Below are 21,647 nucleotides of genomic sequence, written 5' to 3'. Positions count from 1 at the left end.
TCGTGAGAACCACATTAATACTTTTTTCCATTTATTTGTCCTAGAATTTCCTCTTACTACGTTTGGAGTCATATTTTCGTTTTTGTTTACACTATTAATATAACCACCCCTGCGCAAATAATAAAAAAGACTAAAGTTTCTGAAAACGATTGTTCGAATGAGATCCAATATGAATTTATGATCATTTTGCACAATACCTCTATGGTTAGTATTTCTTTCTTCAAGGGGAATAGTTTGAAAGTAAAGTTAAAATATGTTTATAATATGCAAAAGTCTCAGTGGACCATCAATTTACCAGCATTTTAATGGTTTACATTTACAGTTAAGAGTTTCCCTTTGAATCTATCATCAACTGACTCCTAAATGAATATATATATTATATTATATTATTTTTTTAAATTGTAAGACTCTCTCTCCCCTGTCTTTGCAAACCTTTGGGTAACTTTACACTAAGCCTTTGGCACTATGCTGAAAATAAATCTAAAATCTACGACTAATGTCAATATTGTATAATAACCCTATATACCGGAAATACTGTAGTGCTTGAGATTCCAGGTCACAAAGTTTCTTTACACCTGTAAACTGGCTGATCCGGACTCCACGTGTATTTGTTCCAGGAACTTGCTCTCAGGACACAAACCGGTTCAGCTGCTGTCTGATAATACTACCTTTACTCAGCTAGAAAGAATTTGAGTCACCTTGTAAGGCACGCTGAGTAGTTCAGAAGTAAAATGAGTTGAAAACAATTGCTTACAGAGATAAAGGTGATTTTATGTATCCAAAAATATATTGATCATCATGTCTAACATATACAGACATATTTACAATAGTCGGGCTCACAGTCTCATGGCCAAAAATAACCTGTCAACGACCCATTGTATTTAATCTAACTACCATAATATTGCTTATAATCATATAATATAGTACTAAAAGGGTTTTATGTTGCACTAAATAATCCCTTTGGCAATCCTAGACACATTGTGTCAGCGGTGTGTCTACAGTTACCAGAAAAGCTCGTTCAATAGAAACTCTGTTGGCACAACACTTGTCCTGTACTAAAAGCTGACAGTGTCCTTTTTTGGATCCCTTCCTCAAGTTTCAGTCACCTGTGTTTGACGGCATGTCAGGGTGTGGCTCAAAAACCTAAAGAAACTTGGAGAAGTCCACCAGGACATATTTTCAAGAGAGCCCACCGCTGAGTGCACCAATAAAACCTGTTTTACCTCATTATACATTTATAGAAACACTCCATTAACAACAAAAACAACAACATTAGTCGAATAACTTTAACATTAGTTATTTTAAGTAAGTGTATGGGAACAATTGGGTGATGCCAAAATGAAGAAGAGTATCTGAGCATGCCATTGATGGAGGCAGATAAAGGTAAGGCTGCAATCCAGCTGAACTTAACTGTGCCAATTTAACTAAACAATGATGTAATCCAAATGTAAATATTTCATATAATAGGTTTCGGTGCAGTCACAGAAGGTCAGGTCTTGTTTTGTCCAAACCGCAGTATGATCTCCAAGTTCATGTAATAGCAAAATCCAGCCATTTTAGAACTGTACAGCATTTGGCTTCCAAAATTTGAGAGGTGGAATGGTGGTTCCCAATGGTAAACCCATAATCCTTTGCTTCACAGGGTAAATCTAGTCTCACTTCTTCCTCCGGCAGCAACAGGCGTAGCAGCGTCCCACCTGCTCCTCGCTCTCCCTCACCGTGTAAGCCGGAGGGGGGTTCTGGCTGCCGTTCCTGGCCTGTCCGTAAACTGGCACACTTGAGGTGTTGTTCTCGCCTGGGGTCTTGAAGCTGCTGTAGGGGTTTAAGGCAGAGTTGCGGTTGTTGTAGGTGCTCTCCAAGGCCATTGGGTTCATGATGATGGTGCTGGAATCAGCCGGATCCCGCAGTTTGGCACGAGGGATGGTGACATCACCATAGGGGTTCTCAAGAGAGATGTTCATGGTGTCAGGCTGGAGAAAGCAACTCAAAAACGAATAATCAAGAGCCTCGGTTTCAGTCTGTTAAAACGGTTGAAACATAACTGGTCCCAAATATCAGATTTTTCTTGAATATTCCTGGGGAAAGAAAATGTATTTCTTTGTTTTAACTTTTGCACAGCAAATAAGAGATTGTATGACAAAAACACATTATACAACAAAACCCATTCAAACTAAGAGTTCGGTTCTGTTTATTAAAAGCCCACTGCAGTTGTGTGATCTCCCACTTTATATGCCTGAGCTCTTCAAAGACAGGTGACTGTTGTTCTGAAAATGATTCCTATCCTTAATGTGTGAAAGGGCCTTTAGTTATGGTTCTACAACCATAACAACACACTGGGTGTGTATTCACGGGATGTGTGTGTGCACTTTGGATGGGTTAAATGCAGAGCACTAATTCTGAGTATGGCTCACATACTTGGCTGTATGTCACATCACTTTCACACTTTACAATTTGATTGGCTGAGCAGATATCCAGATAGTTATGGGGATTCAGTGACGTTTTCTGCAGGTCTACATCAAATACACCAGTAGGTGGCGACAAGTCTTTCTGTCATTATGAGCGTGTCATTGAATCGTTCAAAGACATGGATAATTCATGAACAAAACAAGTGACTGGCTGCAAATCGGAATGAAACACCGTTCTTAGTGTTTTTTTTTTTTCATTAAAAAAAAGTATGACAGAAATAGAGCACAACGGTGGAAAGCCAATTTTAGTTCTTTTTTTCCCCCATTTTTCCATTGAATCGTTCACCGAACCGATTCTTTCAAAACACATCAGCTAATTCAATCATGAACGTCACTACTGTGTTTTGCTCGGAGACGCAACAACTGATTTTCGCTTGAAATCTTTGTTGGCTGTGCAGAAAATGACAAAATATTTGGCAAAATTGTAACTGAAGTTAAAGTTATTCAATTTAAACTTATTGCTTTTTGTACAGATGTTGCCTATAAAATAAACCAATATCACAGTCCCACGCTGTTTGTGCTCTGAATAACAGCAGGCCAGTGATTAACGTTATATCTGCGGCCTCGTAACGTTACTTTGATGCTCGGACAACAGCACGATTTCAAATCGGATATTGCTTGAATTAAGTTTTAATCAAGTATTTGTGTAACATTAATAATTATATAAATGCTTAGTTGTTACTACAACAGTTTTAATGCTTAATTTTTAAATTATATCCTAAGCCCCTATTGTAAATAAGATATTACAAGATTCTTATAACCATTCCTTTTTCCCCCACATCAAATAATTTTTAGACTCAAAAAACTCTCCTTGTAAAAAGTAAAAACAAATAACAATTAACTTTTCCTGTGTCAGTGATTATTTAAATACAGATAAACTGCTTACCGGCAGAGGCCTGGGGGCGATTTGTTTGGTGGGAATCAGTTTTCACAGCTGCACGCTGTTTCTGCTGTGACTTCTGTTCTTCCGTGTTTCCGAAATAAGGTGAGACAAACCTGAGCCACCAGGCTGGAGGGAAAAGGAGGCGGTGGCAATCCAGCTGACCGTGAGTTTAAACATGGCAGTGTGTATGTAACCCCACCCTTGGGTGTTCATGTTGTGTGTGTGAGAGAGAGTGGGGGGGTTAATGAGAGTTCAGGAATGCTAATGTTAAATTTAGTATATTAATATTACAGTACGACGACTTGTTCCAGACAAGATACAATAAATAAAAAGAAGAAAAAAAAATCATCAAACGGACGCCTGATAAAGCTACTTTGCCCTGTGGATGCTGTTGTGTAAGGTGGTTATGCTATCTGCAAACATCCCAGTTTGGCTGGGCCTGAGAGGAGCACACAGACTCTTGTCCACAGCCTTGTTTTAACTTTGTTAAACATTAACAGAATTTACTTTTTAAACTACTTCTGAATGGAAAAGTAAAAGGGTGCTGCAGTTTTAAATGCTGAGAGAGAATTAAAAGGTGTCTGGGTTTGGTTTTTGTTGAAAGAGAAACCTATTACAAAAACTTGACGTAATTAAATTTCGTTCAGTCTTGAGCTAATTGTAATGCAATAAAAGTAGTGAAAACATATGTATGGGTACTGTCCTGCAGTGTGACATGCTCTGCTTCAAATAAAACTATTTACCAACGTTTTTGTAATTCTTTTGTTATTTGCAGCTTTTATGAACTCATATTAATTTAAGAGGAACATTTCTACCTTTAAAGGGTTCACTTCGAATTGAAAATCAATTTCTCATCCTCATGTTACATTAAACCCATTAGACTTTTATTCATCTTCAAATGACAGATTATATATTTTTATTGTAACCATAGTTTCTGTCTCTATTAAAAGTCCATGCAACCAAAACTTTGACTCTTCAAAAAAGTTTATCATCAAATGTATTTGATATGTTCTATGTACAGCGTATGCATTCTGGTCAATGTAAATAAAAGTATAAATTACATCTGATTAAACCTTTGTTGGTGTGTTTTTTAAATCAAATGTTTGGTTGCATAGACTTTCGATGGTGGTTCAGCAAACTTTGAAACTAATTTTGAAATAACATGAAGGTACGTAATGATGAAAATATTTTCACTTTGTGTGAACTATCTATCTATCTAGATATCTAGATAGATAGATAGATAGATAGATACACACATTAGCATTAGATTAAATTGCATTAGATAGCAAAATATCAAATCAAATGGTGTTTATTTTAAGAAGTTTTAATCACAAAAACAGACACACTGTTGAAAATGAAAAGTATTGTGAGTGTGACCTTGTGGTTGTCAAACATTATTGGATGATGTTTATAGTTAAAGTGATGAACTACACCTGCGTCCAGCTGTCTGAAATCACTGACAGATCAGATGAAAAACATAATTGTAAAAATGTCTCTGGGAAGTGAATTCTGGGGGGGAAATATTACTTGCTTTGATATTTAATGCAATGGCTTTAAATATATAATGTTATGGACCTACAGTATGTTTTAATTTTGAACTAAAATCTTAAATCTCAACCTAAACGTGTGTGTGTGTGTGTGTGTGTGTATATATATATATATATATATATATATATATATATATATAAATAACTACCCATGCACCTAGTTTCAAAGAATTTCTTTTGTTTGTAGGTGATTCATTTTGTTTGTAGTTACACTTTTACCATGATTTCCTGTTCAGTTGCAATGCTTAGTAATTCTTTGACCAGATTGTGTTCTGTAAGCATAGATCGTCCTGATGGAATGGCGTCATTGGGCGTTCAATGACAAAACACAATATCAATGCACACATACTGGTTCCAACACATTCTTTTCAAGGCCTGAGAATGAGGACATTGTTGACTAGTGAGCTAAAAATGGTGTTGCTGGGAGTTTTAAGGTGCATCTGAAATTTTTGTGGAGGTGGCAGGCCCATCCGGACTGAACCAGCTGACATACACACGTGAAATCCACCCCACCCACGTTTGATCTCATTTGATGATTGAAGTTAGAAGAATTATAAACAAGGCCGTGTCTGACCAGGTTCTGTTTTCAGAGGTTAAAGTGGTTTGAAAAGAGTTCAAGAGGCACTTCAGACCTCTTCAATCAAAGGTAGCCCTAGTGACAGCCAACACAAACATCAGCAACAAAGAACTAGAGTGGTTAGACAGACCAAAACAGAAGAAACTATCAATAGCATCTATGACTCTGTTTTTGCGCCTCATAGTGCAGCTAACAGCTCAAACAACGCTATTGTTAAAAGAGCAAAAAATAAATTAATAAATAAAACATTGCAGAAACACAAAGACAGTGTTGAAAATCATGTACTCCTGAGAAACAAATATATTTTATTCTTAGAAACATAACTACATCTATATATTTTTAGCATATTGCTGTTTGGTTGCCAGTGATTGTGGGAGGTTGATATGCAGTTGCTAACTTGCTGTTTTTGTTCGCTTTCATGTTATGGGTGGCTCCTAGGGGGTTTCTATGCAGTTGCAAAAGTGTTTTCATAAGGAGTTGGGCTGTCTCAAAAATTGCCCCTACCATTAAATAGGGCACAATTTAGTGGACATTAGCGAAGGCACTCATTCAGTCCCATAATGCACTGCAATAACGAGTGTACAACTGATGTACACACATTGGCTAGTGCAGGGGTAGGCAAGTTCGATCCTAGAGAGCAGCAGTCCTGCACAGTTCAGCTCCAACCCTGAAAAAACCCCTCACCTGCCTGTACCTTAGTAATCCTGAGTGGATTGATAAGCTTGTTCAGGTGTGTTTGATTAAGGTTGAAGCTGAACTCTGCAGGTCTGCGGCTCTCTAGGACCGAACTTGCCTACCACCAGTGTATGCCCATTATGCATTGTGAGGGTCATGCCGAAAAAATTCCCACATCTTCCCAAAACACGTTTTGAGTTATTTTTTAACACGTTGCAGTGTGGTTGCTAGGTTGTTGTGGGTGACTGTAAAAATGTTGCTATGTCCGACTGCTAAGGTGTGCATTGCTTTTACTGCATTACTGTGGGTTTACTGTGTGTCTTATTCTCTTATTCAGTGTAAGTCTATGGGATTTCCATTCACACATTTTATCACCCACCAGGTCAGAATTTGAAATTGCATCACTTAGAAGCACACCTCTTTTCTCATGTTTTCTGATCTCATGTCAACAATCATTTTCTCATGATCATTGCAGAGATGATATAGCATTAGCATCACCAAAAATCCTTTTAACATTAGATTCTAAAGACTAAATGGCTCATGATTTCAAAGACATAAGCAGTTGGGCCATTTAGTCATGTGACACAATGTGGAAACTCTCGTGGTATTATGATTCGATTCAAATCCTGTGGCAGTGACCCAAAAAAAAACAGGAACTGATCAGAGACTTGTTCCATAGTCAAACATGCAAGTGACCGGATAACATTCCACACTAAGTGAATCATTGTCTTACTTTCTGTGTCATTCTCTTTCTCTCTTTCTCATTCAGTGGGTTTCAGTGGCTTGGGTGTAACATTTTTTATATTAGTGATGGTACTGTAAGTCCATCTGAAGTCTTTGAGAATAGGACGCCACTTGTAAAAGCAGAGCAAAAAGCAGCTCTCCCAAAACAAACAGCGGTAAATTAAACAAATCAACAAGGAAATAGAAAACAACTTGATCCTTACTGAAACTAAGTCAAATTCTTTTCTCACACTCACAAAAACGAGTTCCTCAACACGTGGCATCTTACATCATTTTTGACATATGTTTCCCAGGTTATGACTCTGCGGTGACTTGCTCCTCAAATGAGCCTAAATGCAGTTCTCAGACCATTTAAAGCCTGTAGTTATTAAATAGTATCCATTATAATCAAAGGACACACCCAGCTGGCAGAGGCTGGTATCTCAGGTTCGTGAGAGAATCAAATATCTACCACAGCACTTCAGTTTAGACTCGCTGGGGGTCACTGAGTCACCGCAGTATCCAGTTGTATCAGGAGACAGATCACGTGATCATTGTCTTCACCGCTGTTGGTACTAGTCGTTGCATAAGGCAGTGCATTGTTGCATTATTTGCATAAAATTTTACAAATTGTTCCCATATGGCACATTTGCTGTGAACTTGTGGTTTTGAGGTCCTTGCTTGTACGTGTCTGTGAAGGGGTGTGCGATTTATCATTTTATGATTCAGAAGGCTACTCACAATGTAAGCTCCTGCAGTGATTTCTAGACCTGTTAACAGTCATTAATACAATCTTGTAAAAAAAAATAATTGCAAATGTGTTTAAAATAAATATACATTTTAAAATATTTGATTTATTTAAATCAAATAAATCATGGACAACTGGAAAAGTCAAGGCCTTTGAATATAATTATGTAGTTGTAATTGTAGTAGAATGTAGTTGAATGTAGTTGTGTAAAGTATGAGGTGATGGAGTCAAAATGGTTGAGAACCACTGGTAACATTGCATCACCACAATTTGAGCTTGGAGGAGGACTGCAAGGGTCGAAAGCAGCATTTGGCCAAAAGAGTGTGTGCATGGGGTTAACCCCAAAATTCATTAATTACTCACCTCACCTCACAAGTCTTTTGTTCATTTTCAAAACACAGATTAAAGTATTTTTGATTAAATCCGAGAGCTTTCTGTCCCTGCATAGACCGCTTCGCAACTACCATTTTCAAGGCCCAGAAAGGTAGTAAGGACATCATTAAAAGAGTTTATTTCAGAGGATCAGCTGTTATTTTATGAATCTACAAGGAGTGCAAGAAAACAAAAATAATGACTTCAACACACATTCATGAAAGTAGCACATGTAGATGCTTGTGAAGCTGCCGATGACGTGGAATCCCGATGTGCTGTGCCTTGTTTGCAAGCAGAGGAACAAAAAAGCATGCGTCATGGTACTGTTGTGATATTGTTGAATAAAGTTATTTTTATTTATTTATTTTTTCGCACACAAATGACAGAATTCTATGTTTTGGCGGAACTATTCTTTTAAGGTTTGAGTGGTTAACATGAGCCCATTAGCTCCTTCTAGTAGGTTTAATGGAACTTCATTGAATGACGCACTGCGACTTGTCACTTCCGGTTCTTTTGATTGAAATGAAGTCTGGTACAAAGGAGCTATGTTGCCCATTACAGTTTGGTCCAGGGCATCAGAAGCTCTGTCTTGCAGCAGATTTGTGTGTGCAAACATAGGATTTCCTGGCACTGTTTTCCTTTGCACTTTTTATAAGCTCTTTGTGAATTAGCTGGTAAAAATACCACCATATGTACAAGCATTTAATGAGCATTTAGCCTAGCACACAGCAGTTTTGGATATTTAGTAAGTTACCAAAATACACATCATTAAAACTTTCCAGTCTGCGCGTGAACATATCCTTATGTCTTTTGTTATGTGTCTTTAGGTTTGGTGTTAAAAATGACAGTGTGGACGCTGAGTGAACCAAGGACTAAATATATAATTTTCTTCTTGAGTCCAGACAAAAGGACCAAGGGAACTGAACTACGTGTAAGAGTAAGTGTAAACACTCTTACACATCGATTTAACTTTTTTTTTCTCTCTCTCTCAACAATCCAGTTTTGACCAGGTTTGAAAAATACAGCAAAATGCAGTCAGTGTGAACACTACTTTAGGCTCATGTGTATTTATCTACAGGAAATAGATTTATGAACTCTGTTAAAATGTTTAAGAGACATTGTAAATATTTAGGGTAGCCAGGGTCCTCTGAGGACGGTATTCAGTAATTGTTTTTCCTTATCCACTACAAGTCCAAATAAACTAAAGAGATCTCATTTTAAAAAGCAGGTCCTCACCTTTTACTGTGTTTACAATGTCATGGGATTTGCATATGTCATAATTTCTTACCGCAACACAACCCTACACGCGAGATAATGATCAAGAGTTCATGGGAAAGTTGAGATCTGTGTGGTGTCCACAAAGGTGAGTTCCCATGCAAAGACAAACTACACCGAACACACAGATACATGCACACACTAAACAAAGGATTGATAGGACCAATGACGTCTGATTGCCCTCATTGTGCCAGCAGAAGGACATTGTAAACTTGGATTTCTTCGTCCACATTGCCAACATGTGAAATCAGAGACTGACAAATATGCTGCAGCAACCAAAACTGCTATTCTGGAGGAAATACTCCATCCCATCCTTCTCTTTTGTGACTGATTAATAATATAACTTCACCATTTAGAGATGGCAAAGCAAAAGAAATCATAAATGTTTAGTGAGTTACAGTTGACCGCCATGAAGAAGATTTGCTCTGTGCTGTCATCTGCTGGTGTAAAGTGTAGGATGCAGTACATTACTGTAAGATATTCGTTTTCAACCTTCTTGACTCCTAAAGGGATACTCCACCATGTCTTTCCAAATCCGTAAAAGCTTACTTCATCTTCAGAACACACTTTAAGATGTTTTGGATGAAAACCGGGAGGCTTGTGACTGTCCCATAGACTACCAAGTAAATTACACTGTCAAGGTCCAGAAAAGTATCAAAACCATCTTCAGAATAGTCCATCTTCCATCAGTGGTTCAACCTTAATGTTATGAAGCAACGAGAATACTTTTTGTATGTGAATAAAACAAAAATAACGACTTTATTCAACAATTCCTCTCCTCAGTGTCTCTCTGCATCACCGTAGTGCCATTTTGGAGAATACGAGCTGAACACAAGCAGCTTACGCTCTTCTGTGTCAGCCGTGCCACAAGGATACACTGTTTTCTTTCAAATCGTAATCGCATTGTGTCGCAGCTGACAGAGAAAAGTGTACCCTGGAATAATTTATCCATGTGTCTGTTTGTGTGAACCCAGAGGGCTTTAATGTTTTCTTCCCAGCATTCTTAAAAATCTGTTTTTATATTTTTCACATTAAGAAGTCATACCGGATTGGAACGACATGATGGTGAGTTTTGATGATGACAATTTTTCTTTTTCTAATTTTATCTAATTGTTTTCTATTTATTTGTAATGAAAAAATTACCCTCTTAAAACTAGCCTTCTTTTTCTGTTCTTTTTTTTTTTTTAAATGGCTCCTCTTACACTAGCATTGTCTATTCTTTTTTTATATTATATCTACTTGTTTTTGAGTTGAGTTTTGATACTATTCCTCTCTTTTGGTTTTTGATTGCTTCTATTGTCCTCATTTGTAAGTCACTTTGGATGAAAGTGTCTGCTAATTGACTAAATGTAAATGTACATTTTTATATTTACTACTAGCCCTCGTCCCAAAATAAGTAACATTGTCTTACCTGTTGTTAGGTTTTGCATTTTAGTACAGCTTGAATATTGTATTGCCCAAACTAATTAGTCAGGGTTTAGATTTAGTTTGTTATGTTCACCTCTGCTGGTTTGTAACAACCTACCATTCAGAAGTGGCCCTGAATAGTCAACAAAATTTTTGCGACAAATTCAGAAGTTTTTTTTTTAAGTTTTAGAAAGAAGTCTCTTATGTTCACCATTTATTTGATCAAAAACACAGTAAAAGAAAGTAATATCGTGAAAAACATTTTTTATTTGAATATATTTTAAAATCTACTCCTGTGATGGCAAAGCATCATTGCTCCAGTCTTCAGTGTCACATGACCCTTCAGAAATCATTCTATGCTGATTCACTGTGCAAGAAATATTTCTTATTAAATGGTTGTGCTGTAGCTTTTGTACCAATTCTCAGCTGTTGTGTCATATTCCTAACGATCTGGAGTGATTCATCGCATCTCTCAAACCCCCCTAAAGTCCCCCAGCATCTAGGGAAATGGGTATCCAGATCTCAGTTACCCTCATTAAATCTAACGTGACTCTAATTGAGCTGTACCCCCTTCAACTTCACTTTCTCCTGGTCAATATTAATAGATATGTACCTATATGATCATCCTGAAGCTGTGCTATGTGGGTGATGAAGGTCTCAGAACTAATTTGGCAGGGAAACATTGATGACAGACTGTCTGTGGGTGACTAGGCTTGAATTTCAGGCCTGTTTTGTGACTGTAAAGCGATACGCCCTCCTCCCATTCTACTTTCTTGCACCCTAAACATGTCTGATGTCTTTAATTTCAAGTTTTTCCACAAAACTAAACCCAAATCTTCTCAGAAGCCATTGTGACTGTGGGCCTTTCCTTCGCTCTTGGATGTTTTCTGAATTTTCCCTTAATATATGCAAGAGAGAATTAAATCATTACTTAATTAATAAGAGAAAACAACAGAGCAGTTTATATCAAGATGCATAAATGTGTTACTCGGGACTAAATATTAAAACACCCGCATAACAACATGCATCTCTCCTCGCACAAGCACCAATTGTTTTTTTTTGTTTTTTTAAAGGGAGGACTTGCAATTGTGTGTGTGTAACAGCACAGGTCCACAGTGACAGGAGGTGCTTAAATATTAAAGGCTCTGGGAAAGCACACCATTGTTTGCCCTCCATTTCAGAGAGGCAGTTGTGGTTGGTTGAGAAAGAGAGAGAGAGAGAGAGCAAACGGCAACAGAGACGGAGATCGTGCTACTGGGAACTGCAAGGACTACTTCAGGGAAAGCAACAGAGGGTGCACTCGAGTGTTAAACTATCTGACAGAGGATGTGAAGCGTGGAGAAACCAAGACAGAGTCGGCTGTAAAATGTTGACAGAAGTTGGACTTTTGGTACTTTAAAGATGGATGGAATGACAAGCGGAACGACAGAACCTCAGGAGACCGACGGCACACAGAACAGACACAAGGATGAAGTGGACAGGTAGATCCTCCGCATGGAAAATTCATTTTTGAAGTTCTAGGAACTTGCTTATGTGATATTAAAATAAGATGTCATTGAAAATGTGCTTATTTCAAATGAAAATCAAATACGAATGAGAAACAAATGAGTAAAAAAGTCTTTTTTTTACATTCACTTGAAAGAAATTGTCTTTATTTCTTCTTAAGATTGTGCATGTGTTTTTTTATTCATTTTATTATATTTGCAATGATGATTTCTATTAAATAAACATCTGGTTCCTGCTCTCGCTATAAAGATTGAAATGTCTTTGACAAATCATGCAAATAAAACATTTTCCATCTAATATTTCACATAAGTTGATTGAGCACATCGTATGTTTTATGGTTATGTTTTGTGTTTGTTTGGAATAAAAATAACACTGTTAGAGGTTGAGAACCCACAGTATACAGATCTTTTACTATTACATCTTGTGTATACAAATTTCATTGCTGCCAGCCAATAATAGTAAACAGATACATGCGACTCGCCTTACACACTCTTTAACGGCTGACCTAGTGTATCTGGAAGAGTAAAATATTGTGGGGGAGATGTAAATGATTAGTTTTTGCTTTTGTGGTATTTTTTCAATTTTAACCGGCTGCTTTGATATTTTCAAGAGCATTCTAGAAGTTTAATTATTCAAATAAATGTTTATTGCTGCCCCCGTACTGAAGATTTTAGGCCAGTTATGTTGGCCACAAATAATCAACCATTAGAAAGTCAGCAGTGAACATCTCAGGCAAGCCCTGGGAGATGTTTGTATCATACTGAGCTCATTCTGTAGGGTCTCGGGTGAGGATGGGCCTGTGTCTGAGGCTCCTGTGGAAGAAGATGTGGAGGCTGGAGCACAAAACTCCAGGGACAGCCGTAAACTGGACTGCATCATCTGCTACAGTGTGTATAATCTGGGAGAGAGACTCCCCCGCAAACTCTACTGTGGTCACACGTTCTGCCAGACCTGTCTGAAGCGGCTGGACACCCTCATCAATGACCAGGTGGGCTTCCAGCTACCATCACAAATATCACTAATGACACTATTTCTGCCTGACCTGTTTATTTTAAAGTGCGAAACAAATTGTTCACCGAGTTTGTGATTTGCATGTGGAAAACTGCTAATAATCCAGCACTAACAAGCTAGATTAATAACCCTAACCCTAATAAATAAATAAATAGATTCCATCTATTTTAACAAAGTTTTTTTTACTTTCAGACATCGCTTCCAAAAAATGTTTTCTTACAAATGTTTTTTCTTCAAAATCAGCACCTTTTCATTCCATTTGTGAATGAATATATTATATTCATGAATATATATGAATATTCATGAATATAATAATGCAATTATATTAATTAACTACAAATACTAGCTTTTTAACATCGCAACAGTGTCTGCTAAATTAAAAGATATCCTGGTCTATTATCGTTAAAATTGTCACAATGAATACATTTTAGGACATTACGTAAATAAATTAATAATTCTTAGGGGCATTTTTGCAAAAAGCTGTCATCTTCCATAATAACTTAAAAGGGTTGTACCACAGCTCTCTAAGATACAGGCTATTTTGTTTAGAGAAGGGAACGCAAAAAAATAATTTTTTTTTTGAAAAAATACTGCAACCAGATGTGCTTTGCGTAGATTTATTTTTGTCGTCAACCAATGACATGAGATTGGGGGCGGGACTACCTGTCTGAACATGTTTCAAAACCTTGCCCGCGTCCCAGTGCGCACACTATCCATCCAATACAAATTTCCCAATACTATTTAGGGCAGATAGAGTGGATGGCATAGACATTCGGAGGAAGAGCACTGCTATTTTTGCAGAAAAAAATAGGGTTTGTTTATATATAATTCGCCTGATATGATATATATTAAACGCTTTCTCCCTATGAACATTAAATTGTGTTTGTTTATGGCTTCTGACAAAATGTTTCTGATTTATGGAGTGATAAACAATTGTAAGCCTGGCTTTACCCAATTTTCGGATTTCTGTTCTGGAAATATATGCAAATAACTTAATTAGGCAATACCTAATTTGCATATTTAAACATTACATCATAAGACAACTTGTAATACAAAACTGACTTACGTGACAATCAGTCCGATTTCACCAGTAGTCTCTTGGTTTAAATTATTAAATATTTAATTTATTGATTAATCAAGCGAAATCTTGGGCTAAAAATTTTACTTCATGAAGCTAGTTTTCTGAATCACCACTAAAATGACATGAGCTGAATTACGATCTTAAGTTAAGCTGCTGTATAATTAAACTGAATTTGTATTGCCACAATGAAACTGTTGTTGCTAAACTAAATTAAGATGAAAATGACAACATTATCTTTTCTTAACTGTATTGTATAAAGCTGTATATATTACATTTGTATAGTAGATGTTTGACATGCACACACACACCTCAGCTGAGCAGTGTCAGATGTTTGTAGCTCTCTTTTCCCCTAGATGTGGATCCCCTGTCCTCAGTGCCGGCAGAACACTCCTCTACCTCGCGGGGGCGCCACTGGTCTAGACCTAGACCTGGCAGCTTTTCTGGGTGTTAAAGCTGAAGTGGAGAACCAGCGAACCTACAGCCAGAAAGCACCACTGGAGACCAAGCCCTCTTTTATAAAGCAGCCAATCACAGATCAGCCCCCCTCAGCGTGGGCCAATGTGGCAGTGGCAGATCATCGCTTCCACAGAAGCCCTTGTTGCAAACACTGTCTGCTCTGCTGCTGGTGGTGCTAGATTCACGTACATTACGTACAAAAACATTTGACAGTGGATATCCCGCTGTCTGAAAGTCACAGCTTCCTTTACAGAATTGCCTGGGACAATAAAATACATTTTATTTGGATACCCAGTGAATCAGTAATGTCAAATTCTGCAAAACTCAAAATGGAAAAGGATACATGGGCATGAGAGACAATTCAAGACTTTCACAGATTGGATTTCACAGTCCACTAGAAATAAGTGTTGCTTGGTACAACAATTCAGACTGTGGGGAACATCTGATTCTATTTCTGTTTTAATTGGACTTTGTTGTTTTCCAGCTCTTTCAATAAAAAATGAAACCTCATCGAGACAAACAGAATCTCATTCCGCCATCCAGAGTTTAAAGGTTCTGTCATAAGAGCAGGTGGCAATGAGCTGTCCATTGGGTGAAAGGTCAAGCCCCATGACCTTCCCTTCATGTCCCGCCAGAGTCTTCAGAGGTGACCAGCCCGGATGGGTCCACACTTTGGCTGTGCTGTCATATGCACCAGTCAGCAGAAAATGCCCATCGTTAGCTAAAAGAAAGAGACTCTGTTAATACTGACACTGCAAAAATGTTACACAAATATGCAAGTTCAGTTGAGCTTTGACAGTCAGTTGACCTATTGACCTATGAAAATCCTATTAAATATTTGTTCATACAAAACTGTGTGACTTTTTCTTTGGTGGAACACGCATATTCTGCTGAAAGTCCACAGTGCTTTTTGATTTCGGGAACTTTCTGAGGTTGCTGAGAAGAGGGGCGAGTAAAGGATGAGTATTTTTATGTTTGAATGAATAATCTCTCAATGACTCATAATAAATGTCCTCTTGACAAGACTCTTAACTACTTACGTTGGAACTTGACTGAAGACACAAGGTTCTCATGGGCAGGAATTGTGTACATGCACCTTCTATGACGAAGGTCCCACACTTTACAGGTGTTATCTCCACTTCCCGTTGCTACGTGAAAGCTGTACAAGGAAGATATAGGGGTTAATTATCAAATAAAGCTCAAATACCAGTAAATAGCTTTACGAAATCATTTCAATATGCACATGCGATTTCTTTTACTTACCCGTTTGGTGAGAAATTGATGCTATAAATCTCTTGGTGGTGTCCTTCCAGAAACATGATGCAACGACCAGTCCGCAGGTCCCAGACACGAGCAAATGCATCCAAACCACTGTATGAATAACATTAACACAACAAATGAAGGATTAAGAAGACAAATATCAGTCTTTTCAAAAATACAATATAATTCAAATATAAATTACATAAAAATATAATTCAGCTAGGGGTGGGCAATATGGAAAAAATATCATATCACGATTTTATCACAATTTCTTGTCACATGTTGGTTTTACTATTTTGCATGATTTCTGAGCATTACAGCCAAACTAATTTCCCTATTATAAAGATAAAGCCTTTCAATGTAAAAAAAAAGGCAGATATGATTTTTCTCTTTGTGTTTTGTTGTTTTACTAATGTTAAAGGAATAGTTCACCCAAAAATAAAACTTGGCAGCTGTCTGTGAATTCTGTCATACTGTTTTATTTTTTTTTACCACCCCTCACTCAAAAGTGGTTTTAAACCTGAATGAGTTTCTTTCTTCTTCTGAACATAAATGCTATTTTGAGGAATGTGGAAAACCAAATAGTTGCTGGTCCACAGTGACTTCCAGAGTATTTTTGTGCATGTGGCATTGAACAGTATATGACGGAGGCACCAAAACTGCAGCTGATAGAATGTGCGCTGTAGCACGATACTACAATATTTCTTCAAAAGCAGATCGTGGAGACATTTATATCATCCACAATAAAAAATAGTAACATCACACAGCCCTAGATTCAACCAATCAAAAGCAGATTGAATTAACAATCAAAAAAAAAAAGAGGAAAACTGGTTCTCTGGTAATATGAATATTGCAGGACCAATGCTGCAATCAGAGGAATCAGGGTTAAGATTAAGAACCATATATGGTGGATTAAAGATCTTTTTTTTTTTGGCCGGTCTTACACTAAACATACTTGGACTTCTAAGAGCATCAAAGTAACTGTATAGATACTGTCTTTTACAAAAACAGTGGAGTGCCTCTCGGTTCAGTGCAAAGCCCTTACCCAGTTCCCGCCAAAGAGCCATCTGGGTGGAAGTGCAGGTCATGGACACCTTTACTATGACCCTCCTGATGCAGAATTTCTTCTTGGACTTCAAGATCCCAAAGTCGCCATGAGTTATCATAGCTAAAAAGCAAAGAAAAAAAGAAAAAGAAAAAACAATTATTTTAAATATATGACAGAAATGTTTTATCCCAACACCAAAATGTATACCATTGTTTTGCATTTACTTCTAAAAAATACAGAAAACAGAAAAATAAACATTCATACCAAGTCGTTCCCAGGAACCGTCCAGAAGGATGCCAGGCCACCCGAGCCACCCTCATAGAGTGCCCCTCAATGTCTGCTACAGGCTCATCACTACAGATAAGAACAGGTAAACGTTAAAATTTTTTACTTTAGAAACGGAGACCGGAGATTTTTAATGAATACTAATAATATACACCTGTCTAAACTCCACAGTTTAACAGATCCATCCGCAGCACAGGAGGCCATACTGACATCCGACTCCTCGAGTGTGAGTGTGGCTTGAGGGTGAAAGCTAATCGCTCCCACATTGGTATTGTGACCTGAGAAAGAAGAGTTCACCTTCAATGAATCCAGTGGTAAAAGTAAACAGGAATGTAAAAAACACAACTTCAAGAATAAACATTACAGAACATATTTGTTATATTTACCTCTTAATGTGCGGATAAGTGTACAATCTGGGACTTTCCACAATTTACACAAGCCACTCCTACAACAAAGCAGTAATATTAGTAGTTATTTTAATTACCATATCAACATCTAAGGCTATCTGCATGGCAAAGAACATGCTTCTTAATTCATGCTCAAACATATATTTTAAAATATTATTTAGAATTGCTTTGTAAACAATTTATTAATCCAAACATTTTTTTTTATTAACAAGTTCTACAACAGACATTAAGCCCAACAACTAGCCTTCAAACAATAATAATAATAATAAAAAACCTGTTCAAGTGTATCAGGAAAATCACTTCTATTTTACAGGCAAAATGGTCACTCCAAATATTTATTTTATTAATTAATGTAGGTTTCCCGATAAGCATAAACTGCTCCAAGCATTACTTCTGAAAGCATCCTCACTTTGCAGGAAGAACCTAGGTAAAGTTTGATTGCTCTAAGCATCTTGGAGAAGTAGCCACAGTTTTCTATGTATTTCTGATCTGTCTCGTTGTGTCATTTAATTAAAGCGGTCTCAATTATAAAGTGTGGGCCGTACCTTCTGTTGTAGGACTCATTGTTTTCATAAAGAAATCTCACTGGATTATTACAATACTAGGAAATCTAAAATGTGATGTTTCCCACTGGTATCAAACATATATAAATAACCTTCTTAAAACAAAAGTTTTGGTGAATGACGTATATAATAACAACAACACATAATTAAATATTAAAAACATACCATGATGCGGTCACAAGCAATTCAGAGTTGGGGCTAAACTGGCAGTGAGATATTGGACGGTCATCACCAATTTGGCTGCAGAAGTTATTCACGTTCTAAATAAACCACAATAATAATTACTTACAGCATTAAAAGTGAAAGAAAATGACCACACATCATAAGCCTGTGTCTTTTTCTGGGCATACCCGCAGGGTCTTGTGAAGCTCTTGCTGTTTAACTGTTCTCGTCGACTCTGGAATCTCTTTTTGTGCCCTCGCAGCATCCAACCTTTCCACTGCTCTGGAGAGACAAACAAAAACACAGATCTAAAGTATACAATACATACATTTTGATGCATTTATAATTAGATTGTTAGATACAAGAAAATTATATCTGTCCTCTGTTTACCTGGGTAGGGAATACTTGGCTAACCAAATACGCGCCTCTTTTAGAGAGGAAGGTCCTTCATGGTACCACGTCTGCTGATACTGCACAGAACGTATGCATAGACAATCACCTTCCATCAGTCATTCAGATCTATCACAGTCTGCTGTAACCGTAAGGATATAACAAACCAGATCAGGTGTTCTTACCTCATCTGCAGTCCGTTTTGCTTTTTCATCCTCTTTCTTTGATTTCTTCAAGGCATCGGGACCAACTACTGAAAGAATGTTCCTCAGTCTGTGATGGAAACAGTCAGAAACACCTAAAACTGGAAATCAATTTTTCAGTTTTATTCTGTCATTTGAGATACAGTGTTTATGTAATGTCAAGTACACCACCTTTCAATAGTTTGGTACTTTTATTTTTGTTATATATATATATATATATATATATATATATATATATATATATATATATATTTGTAATACTTTTATTGAGCAAGGAGGAATTAAATTAGTCAAAACTGAGTTATATGTATAACGCCGCAAAAATTTATCAAGGTTTATACAAAAGTATTCTCGCCTAGAATATGCTGCAAAGCTTACCAATAGTCAGTAAACCTGGCCACCCACCTCTCTCGTCTCTCTGCAGGCCCCTCCCCAAACAGCGTGATTGGCTCGCCAAGAGCTCGGAGGCAGGCCTTGACCTCTACATCATCAGTAGAGACCGTGATTTGTCTCGCTCGCTTCCTTCGCTCAAACTCGGCCAGCACTTCAGCCTGTCGCTCACTCACACGCTCCTCCATCTCCATAGACTCACCTGAGGAGAGGGAAACAAGATACAAATAATACTGCTCAAGAGCAAACAAACATCATTTCCTGTCCCAGACTAACCCTGTAAAAGCTGACATTTGAAAAGATGTATTCTGTTTGATACATCAGGCTTTTATGGCCTGTATAATATGATGCAATGAAACATGAAGCAAATTTTTTAGGAATAATTATTTTTTATCTACAGGCCCAAACTGCTTAAACAAAAAGTCACATTATAACTCCCACTTATGTCTTAGTAAGATGAGCTTAGTTTAATGATTTAAGGCCTTTAGCTGTCATATAATTCAATGCAATAAAATAATTACGAAATTAAGAAATAAATGTTCCTCAAAAGCCCAATGTATCAAATTTGAGTAAGACTTGATGAAATATAAATTACTGTAATTGATTCTTACATTTTAATATGATTTCTCTTAAAACTTATAAATTTCTTCAGTCCAGCAAGTGTTCATTTTAAATTATAAAAGTTACTTTTTTTTATTTATAAAAAAGGGGGAAATTCTAGAAAAAATTTAATACCGGTAATAATCTTCTTCCAATGAAATAAACTACAGTAGGCTTAGGGTTAAAACACTTTGACAAAATTTCAAGAATTGAATGGTTTGTAGTTGGGCTCTGATGATAAGATTCACTATCTTGAATTATCAAACTTACCACTGGAGATATTAATATGTCCGGCCTCAATGGCAGCTTTAACAGCATCTTTGGCAGCGGAAGATATTCCTTCCCGGCTGAGACGGTCCTTCTCCTTTTCTTCGAGGCTTCCATAGAAGATCCTGGACTTTTTCACAACTGGAGCTTCGTCTTCATCCGACATCTTTTCAACTATTTGTCCAACAACCAGAGAGTATCTGATACTAAAAACAGGCATCATTTTAAACCTGAGTATCTTATTTACAGATAATATATGGGCAGTTCTACATCATACCTTATTAGCCATTCTAACTTTTACTTTGATTGATAATATAGAATGACAGGACATACAGTGTCAGATGGTGCTCCTTAACTAACAAAAATACAGTGCATAGTACAGTGATATTCTATCAACTACACTGAAGCACAACGTAAATACCATTCTATATGAATACTGCAATCATCCAGTATTATATTACTACCACATGATGTATTACTGTATAGTTACAGCAGTATTTTTGCAGGGTGTTCAGAAACTAACTGTCTGAGAGAAGCTACAATCTCAACCAGCTCAACTAACTCTTCACTTACTCTTTATCCTTTCACACACGCACAAATAACTTGCTTAAAAAAAGAAAAACAAAAAAGACTGTTTATATGAAATCTAATGTGTATTCTCTGCAAACACGACCACACGACGTAGGATACCCGGCGTACAGTATGTCGTCATATCCGCCTGTTTTACTCTGAACAATAGTGACATCCAGCGGTTGAATCATTATCAATTTATTATTTTTCTTATTAGGCTGAAGCGTGAACTGTGGAGTAGAGATTCTAAACCTCACTGATTTATTTCAATGCATGTTTTGGTGTACCATTTTAAGTCACATTGAGACCCCCTGGTTGTAGGGGCTGCAGCAATTATTATATAATTATTTACTTATTTATTTCTCAGGGTGGGTTTATTTATTAAATTCATTTAAGAGTCAGAAACATTACTATTTTTAATGTTTTTGAAAGAAGTTTCTTCTGCTCACCAAGCCTGCATTTATTTGATCAAAAATACAGAAAAAAATGTAATATTGTGATATATTATTACAATTTAAAATAATTGTTTTTTCATTTATTATACTTTAAATTATCATTTATTTCTGTGATGCAAAGCTGAATTTTTAGGATCATTATCACATGATCCTTTAGAAATCATTCTAATATGATAAAAATTATCAAAGTTGGAAACAGTTCTGCTGCTTAATGTTTTTTCAGAACATGTGATACTTTTTTAGGATACTTTGATGAATAAAAAGTAAAAAAAAAAAAAATTATGTTTTTAAAATATTTTGTAATAACAATATACACTACTG

At 36.8% G+C, this 21,647-nt stretch overlaps 3 protein-coding genes across 7 annotated transcripts; 1 reads left to right on the top strand and 2 right to left on the bottom strand.

The window, feature by feature from the left end:
* Nucleotides 1–750: 750 nt before the first annotated feature.
* Nucleotides 751–3,522, bottom strand: si:ch211-202f5.3 (uncharacterized). 2 transcript variants are annotated; one of them, XM_052557500.1, is made up of 2 exons: nucleotides 3,352–3,522; nucleotides 751–1,970 (listed from the first exon to the last, which is right to left on the bottom strand). In XM_052557500.1, the coding sequence occupies exon 2, from the start codon at nucleotides 1,959–1,961 to the stop codon at nucleotides 1,656–1,658; it is 306 nt and encodes a 101-aa protein (XP_052413460.1). In that variant the 5' UTR covers nucleotides 1,962–1,970; nucleotides 3,352–3,522; the 3' UTR covers nucleotides 751–1,655. The 2 variants fall into 2 exon arrangements, with proteins under 2 accessions (XP_052413460.1, XP_052413459.1); XM_052557499.1 differs by having other exon boundaries at nucleotides 751–2,075; nucleotides 3,352–3,517.
* Nucleotides 3,523–11,648: 8,126 nt separating this feature from the next.
* Nucleotides 11,649–14,905, top strand: rnf224 (ring finger protein 224). Its single transcript, XM_052557498.1, has 3 exons — nucleotides 11,649–12,153; nucleotides 12,956–13,166; nucleotides 14,624–14,905. Exons 1-3 carry the CDS (start codon nucleotides 12,074–12,076, stop codon nucleotides 14,903–14,905), a joined length of 573 nt encoding a protein of 190 aa, XP_052413458.1. The 5' UTR covers nucleotides 11,649–12,073.
* A 76-nt stretch (nucleotides 14,906–14,981) lies between these two features.
* prpf4 (PRP4 pre-mRNA processing factor 4 homolog (yeast)) lies at nucleotides 14,982–21,025 on the bottom strand. Of its 4 annotated transcripts, XM_052557497.1 has the most exons (15): nucleotides 20,875–21,024; nucleotides 20,305–20,507; nucleotides 19,450–19,636; nucleotides 19,027–19,114; nucleotides 18,842–18,921; nucleotides 18,640–18,733; nucleotides 18,455–18,549; nucleotides 17,706–17,764; nucleotides 17,474–17,597; nucleotides 17,299–17,388; nucleotides 17,032–17,154; nucleotides 15,990–16,097; nucleotides 15,767–15,885; nucleotides 15,575–15,662; nucleotides 15,301–15,447 (listed from the first exon to the last, which is right to left on the bottom strand). In XM_052557497.1, exons 2-15 carry the CDS (start codon nucleotides 20,465–20,467, stop codon nucleotides 15,444–15,446), a joined length of 1,422 nt encoding a protein of 473 aa, XP_052413457.1. In that variant the 5' UTR covers nucleotides 20,468–20,507; nucleotides 20,875–21,024; the 3' UTR covers nucleotides 15,301–15,443. The 4 variants fall into 4 exon arrangements, with proteins under 4 accessions (XP_052413455.1, XP_052413454.1, XP_052413457.1 ...); XM_052557495.1 differs by lacking the exon at nucleotides 15,575–15,662 and having other exon boundaries at nucleotides 14,982–15,447; nucleotides 20,305–20,475; nucleotides 20,875–21,025; XM_052557494.1 differs by lacking the exon at nucleotides 15,575–15,662 and having other exon boundaries at nucleotides 14,982–15,447; nucleotides 20,875–21,022.
* Between the last annotated feature and the right edge of the window lie 622 nt (nucleotides 21,026–21,647).

The sequence above is a fragment of the Carassius gibelio genome, chromosome B5, assembly GCF_023724105.1.
Source record: "Carassius gibelio isolate Cgi1373 ecotype wild population from Czech Republic chromosome B5, carGib1.2-hapl.c, whole genome shotgun sequence".
NCBI lineage: Eukaryota > Metazoa > Chordata > Actinopteri > Cypriniformes > Cyprinidae > Carassius > Carassius gibelio.
Note: the sequence above shows the minus strand (reverse complement) of the source record. Positions and strands in the feature narration are given on the sequence as shown.

What these genes read in the sequence shown, in the direction of transcription:
- si:ch211-202f5.3 (XM_052557500.1), bottom strand. Translation starts at nt 1,961, where the DNA reads ATGAACATCTCTCTTGAGAACCCCTATGGTGATGTCACCATCCCTCGT.
- prpf4 (XM_052557495.1), bottom strand. Translation starts at nt 20,467, where the DNA reads ATGTCGGATGAAGACGAAGCTCCAGTTGTGAAAAAGTCCAGGATCTTC. An exon ending in CAAAACGGACTGCAGATGAG is followed by an intron (nt 18,922 to 19,026) that starts GTAAGAACACCT and finishes CGTTCTGTGCAG; the next exon opens with TATCAGCAGACGTGGTACCA. An exon ending in ACTTATCCGCACATTAAGAG is followed by an intron (nt 17,598 to 17,705) that starts GTAAATATAACA and finishes CTTCTTTCTCAG; the next exon opens with GTCACAATACCAATGTGGGA.
- rnf224 (XM_052557498.1), top strand. Translation starts at nt 12,074, where the DNA reads ATGGATGGAATGACAAGCGGAACGACAGAACCTCAGGAGACCGACGGC. An exon ending in CACAAGGATGAAGTGGACAG is followed by an intron (nt 12,154 to 12,955) that starts GTAGATCCTCCG and finishes CTCATTCTGTAG; the next exon opens with GGTCTCGGGTGAGGATGGGC. An exon ending in ACACCCTCATCAATGACCAG is followed by an intron (nt 13,167 to 14,623) that starts GTGGGCTTCCAG and finishes CTTTTCCCCTAG; the next exon opens with ATGTGGATCCCCTGTCCTCA.